This window comes from Miscanthus floridulus, chromosome 17 (genome assembly GCF_019320115.1).
Source record: "Miscanthus floridulus cultivar M001 chromosome 17, ASM1932011v1, whole genome shotgun sequence".
In the NCBI taxonomy this organism is placed as follows: domain Eukaryota; kingdom Viridiplantae; phylum Streptophyta; class Magnoliopsida; order Poales; family Poaceae; genus Miscanthus; species Miscanthus floridulus.
In genome coordinates, this window is record NC_089596.1 from 100,932,387 (window position 1) to 100,937,567 (window position 5,181).

The 5,181-nt window shown below is 52.3% G+C and overlaps 1 protein-coding gene across 1 annotated transcript; it reads right to left on the reverse strand.

Moving 5' to 3' along the window:
* Nucleotides 1-281: 281 nt before the first annotated feature.
* On the reverse strand, nucleotides 282-4,980 carry LOC136517925 (protein INCREASED PETAL GROWTH ANISOTROPY 1-like). The gene is made up of 6 exons (XM_066511580.1): nucleotides 3,448-4,980; nucleotides 2,315-2,446; nucleotides 2,044-2,225; nucleotides 1,844-1,955; nucleotides 738-872; nucleotides 282-658 (listed from the first exon to the last, which is right to left on the reverse strand). The coding sequence occupies exons 1-6, from the start codon at nucleotides 4,771-4,773 to the stop codon at nucleotides 530-532; spliced, it is 2,016 nt and encodes a 671-aa protein (XP_066367677.1). The 5' UTR covers nucleotides 4,774-4,980; the 3' UTR covers nucleotides 282-529.
* Between the last annotated feature and the right edge of the window lie 201 nt (nucleotides 4,981-5,181).

Consider the following 5,181-nt stretch of genomic DNA (forward strand, 5'->3'; position numbering starts at 1 on the left):
TTTATAATGCTCTTGTTCATATCAGCTGCAAAACTCCAAATTAAGCCTGAGGCTCGATAAACAAATAATCCTTTTAGCCGGCAATGATTTATGTTCAACTTAATTATTAAAGCGCACTGGTTTTTATTGGACTCTTATCATCTATTCTAATGCATTAGATTTATAATGCTCTTGTTCATATCAGCTGCAAAACTCCACGTAATTTGGCCCACTATACATTTCTATTTGTTTGGTGATACAAAAGCATATCAGAAGTTAGTCATGATTGTTTATTGATGATATGTCAGATTACGAAACTTATCAAGATCAACAGTGCATGTATCTCTAAAATAAAAAATACATGCTCAGACCTCCTACATGCTCTTATATATTAAAAATAAAGAATTCGGCTGTGAGGCACACGCCACTACACAGGAACAGCATTCATGCCACTCAACAAGATGACTGAGAATGTGAGATATAGCATTTGGCCAAGTAAATAGACGTTTCCACTATGCTATAGTGATGGACTGCTATAAATACATGTGTTTCAACTTCCGCCAGTGAGCCTTTGCTGTTGCAGATGTTGGTTTTGGCTTTCCCGTTGCTGGAAGGTTGACGCCTTCTCCTTCAACTCCTGAAAGGCGCGCATCGTATCACCGTCGAAACCCCCTGCAAACTGCAAGGTATGGTAGGGCTGAGCACAACATACAAGTTTGAAGAGCATATCGACGTACATGAGTAAGTGGAGTGGTTACCTGGTGTACTCTGAAGGCAAATCGAACTACTTGAAGCACCAGTTCCTCTTCGTCAGGGCCAACTTGTATGGCCTCAAGCTCTGAGGAAACCCTTCTCAGATACTTCATTGCTAGCTTCACTGATTGCAATTTCATCTGCATATTAAGACTCAGCTTGTCATCAAAATGCCATTTATGTTTTAGGAAGTAAGTTCTGTAACGATATAACTGTATCCACAAAAATGGGCTGGTCAAGTGTATATTTGCTGTTAGGTTTATCCCAGTAATTGAATGGAAAACAAACAACAGGGGAACTAGTAATTTGCCTCCAATCATTTTTTTTTTCTAAATTAAAATGTCTAACATGAGCCAGAATAGAGTAACAGTGTGTTGCTGCCTTTTTTTTGTTTTTGTTTAGCTCAAAATTCATGGACCATGCTTCTGGACCAAAAATTCAGAGGGGGACCATGCTTCTGGACCAAAAATTCAGAGGGGGCCATGCAGAAACAAAATTGTTTCACGAGAATCCCTGACTAACACAGCATTTCACAGAACATGGCCACCACAGTTGATATGGCCTTTTTTGGTCCCAAAAATACCAAGGGCTAGTTCGGCTGGTCACATTTCGATCTTATTTCGGCTGGTTTCGGTTGATTCAATAGAAATGTGAGAGAGAATAAGCTGAAACAAGCTGAGACTTTGCGTGCATTTATTTTTGGTTGGTACCACAAGTTGTAAACGACAGAAAACATTTGCCTGACCAAATAACAGCACAGCACAGTACTAATTTGACCCCGATATTCAGAAAACATCATCATACAGAAACAAAATAGATTCACGGAACCCTTGGCTCACACGTGCATTTCTTAGCATATCCCAACAAGAAACAAAAGCTACTATTGGTCCCAAAACACCAAATTGCCCAAAATTCTTCCTGGCGGCACCTTGAGTGCGTCTCATAGTAAATTATGTATTTTGTTCCTGCCCTATTCGTCTACAAGTGCATGAATCACAGCAGCTAATCTAACCATTTAGAGTATTTTGGGGGAAAAGGAAGAATGGTTAAATCCAATGAATTAACTCAATCAACATGTTTTTCCTAGTCAAAACTAATTAACTTGCAGTACCTGACTAACAATTCCGGTGTCTTGCATCCACTCCCATGGGATCTGATACCCACGATACCGGCTCATCGCGCCATCTCGCACACGCACAAGGCTGTACACTCCATGCTCCAACCTGCTAACGAAACGTCGATGAGCACAAGAACAAGCAAAAACAACTGAATATGTATCGCCGACACCAAAAGCTACAAAGTGTAACTTACTTCTCGAAGAGGGCCTGCATCTTCTTGAGAGCAGAAGAGCAGGGCTGCCGGGGGTCATCACAGAACGATGACGCTTCCGACTCAATCTTCTTCAAGTCGCGGTAGCCGAACGCGGCCTCACGCAGCGCGTCTGCCTTCCCCTCTGGCCAGTCGAAGTGCTTCAGCACCGCCCTCTCGTCCACCTGCATGCGCGCAGCGTCCAGTGATAACAAAGTTAGCTGGTCGCTGTTAAGGCAGAATTCGTGACGGGGACATCGAATGGATAGCTCACCAGACGCGAGAGCTCAACGTCGAGCCACTTGACGAAGGTGACCACGTCCTCAATGTCAACAAAGGCCGCGCCCTGCACCTCGTTGATCAGGAACCGGATGAAGTCGCCCTGCCTCTCCACGTCCGATTTGATCTGCAATCACCAATCAAACTAATCAGTTCAGAATTTTTTTTGTGTTTCCCATCACAAACCAAATAATCAAGGGCCCAATAATCAAAGCAAGTTCAAATACTAACAACCCAGCAACAGAAGCAGACTCATTTGATTTCAAAAGTTTCTTCGATCCAAGAACACATGGCGCGAAGCAACGGTCGAGTTAGCTAGGCTCCAACGGCTAGCTGGGCCTCGAGGTTTCGGCTGGGGAAAAGCTACAGCTTTTTATATTCGAAAAAAAAAAGCAGAGCCGGGTCATTTTTACACTCCTCTTTTATCTATCAGTGGCAGCATCAGCACTTGTGCTAGTGGTCACAGTGTCTGGGCCCCACGAGTCAGTCTGACAACACTGAGCCTGTTTCGATTGATTCCCAGGACCAGAAGAGGTTGCAGCTTTCTTTTTTGTTCCCAACTACACATTGTCCTATTCGACTACTCCTATCATGTTCATCTCCCTCGTCCTCTCTGCTCGTCATAGACCGTAAAATTCCAAGACAAACGCAGACAGGAATCCACGGATTTCTTGCACGAATTCATGGAAGGTTGGTGAGCACGGGGGCGATGAACAGGGGGAAAAGGCGCTTGTCTGTTTCAACTGTATTTGGCGCTGAGACGGCCGTATGCGAGCTCACAAGCTCGAAAAGACGATCACTTTTCTGGTGCTCACCTTTCTTTTGTTCATCTCTCCACAACAACTCCTTATCAGCAAGTGCAACAGCTACTTCAGAACAACTCAAGGCAATTTGTTAAAAAGCTTTCGCTTTTGAGAAAATTTTCCCCAAAAATGGCAGGTCAAGGAGATGACGACGTTGCCAAACAAGAATACGAGATGAGTGGGGAATGGGTCTAAAATGCCAAGACAAGGGAATTTTACTTTATGAGTAGAGACTAATAAAGATAAATGAACGAATTTTATCGATCGAACACTCTTTCTTTTCCATTTCCATTACTATGATGGAGTAAATCGATCGAACACTTACCGCGAGAAGATGAGAAGAGCGGTTCTCGATCTCGCCGATCATGTCCCTCGCGGCGGCGGCACCGCCACCGGAGCCAGCGTCGCCGGCAGCGCCGCCGTCCCTAGACCTGGAGTCCCTCCGCATTAGCGAGTGGTAGAACTCCACTACCTCGGGGACTCGCCTGACGCACGGGGCGGGCGCCGGGGCCGTCGCAAAGGACGACGCTTTGGAGCTCCTTTTCGCCGCCGGTGGAGGTGGCGGCGGCGGCACAGGAGGCCCCGCCCCTCCGCCTCCGCCGCCGCTGCTGCTCAAGGTCGACGGTGACGAGCTCGCGCTGCGGCGTCCGCGCGCCGGCATTGACGGCGGCGGTGGAGGAGGTGGAGGCGGTGGTGGGGCGGGTATCGGCGGGAGCTTGAAGAGCTCTGGCACGCGGCTTCTCGACGCCGCGGTGTCTGAAGAGTGGGCCGGCGTCGATGGCGCCGACGACGAGGAGCTGGACGAGGAGTTCGCCGGCGAGGCGCCCGACGAGCCGGAGAAGTAGGACGACCTGGACTTGTGAGGCGCCGGCATTGGCGGGGGCGGCGGCGGCGGAGGCGGAGGCGCGGGAGGAGGGACAATCGACAGCCCGGGCACGACCGCGTTGCTCGCCGCATTGTAGCGGCCGGACAAGGAGTTGTCGGACGACACCGACGACGAGCAGTCATCATGGTCGGGCTCGGGGTCGGGGTCCCGCCGCCGTCGCCTCTTGACCTCCGCCACCTCCTTCTCCAACTCAACCACCCGCTGCTGGCTGGTCCTGGCGGCGGCGACGGCGTCGTCGAGCTCGGCGCGGAGGCGCGCGTTCTCGTCCTGGAGCCGCGTCAGCGCGTCGCGGCAGCGGCCGAGGTCGCTGCTCTTGGCGGCGAGCTCGGTCTCGAGGAACGGCACGATGGCGACGGTCTCCTTGAGGATCTTGCTCTCCAGCAGCTCGGTGCGGAGGCGGGACTCCCGCTCCCGGAGCTCCTCGACGAGGCGGGCGAGGTCGGCGACGGCGGCGGGGCCCGGGCCCGGCGGCGGCTCGGGCGGCCCCGCCGCGCGCGCCGGCTGTACCTGCGCGGACGACCGCGGGAAGTAGCGCGAGAACGGCCCGCCGCCGCCCTTGGACCCCGACCCGGGCGGCGCCGCTGGCGAGCCGGACGACCGCCGGCGCGGCGTCTCCGGCTGCCCCGCCGCCGCGGCCGACCCGGGAAGCTGCAGCGGCGCCCGCGCCTTGCGCGAGGACGAGGTGGAGGAGGCGGCGGCCCCGGGCTTGGGTGTCGCCGGGCTCCGCTGGAAGCCCATGGCCGCCTTGACGCGGCCGGCCACCATGGCTGGCTGCTGGCTGATGCTTCGCCGGCCGTGGAATACGAAATGGACGCCTAGGATTGCGCCACGGGCATGGCGTTCGAGGAGCGGTCGTCGGTGTTGTAGTAGGCTAGGCTTTTTTTGGCGTGCGGTTGGGTCGTGGGATCTTAAAAGAGAGAGGTGAAGTGGGGCACGGCGTTCGAGGAACGGTCTTTCGTCAATTGGTCTGCTGGTGCTGGGAGTGATGAATAGTGGAGTGTTGGGTGGTAAAATATATATACTCGTCAGCTTCAGCTCGTTGGACGTTGGGGGTGGAATGTGAACGTTGGGGGGAATTGGCGAAAGGCGTTGGCACGCCACGTCGCCACCGGACCCAGACAATCCACAGCTGCATCTGCTTTGCATGTTCTGAATCTGGAAACCACTGCTTTT

Bases quoted from the DNA above. Each gene is read 5' to 3' on its own strand.
- LOC136517925 (XM_066511580.1), bottom strand. From the start codon at position 4,773: ATGGTGGCCGGCCGCGTCAAGGCGGCCATGGGCTTCCAGCGGAGCCCG. The intron at 1,956-2,043 runs GTAAGTTACACT...TTTCGTTAGCAG, and splicing joins ATGCAGGCCCTCTTCGAGAA to GTTGGAGCATGGAGTGTACA. The intron at 659-737 runs GTAACCACTCCA...CATACCTTGCAG, and splicing joins TTGCCTTCAGAGTACACCAG to TTTGCAGGGGGTTTCGACGG.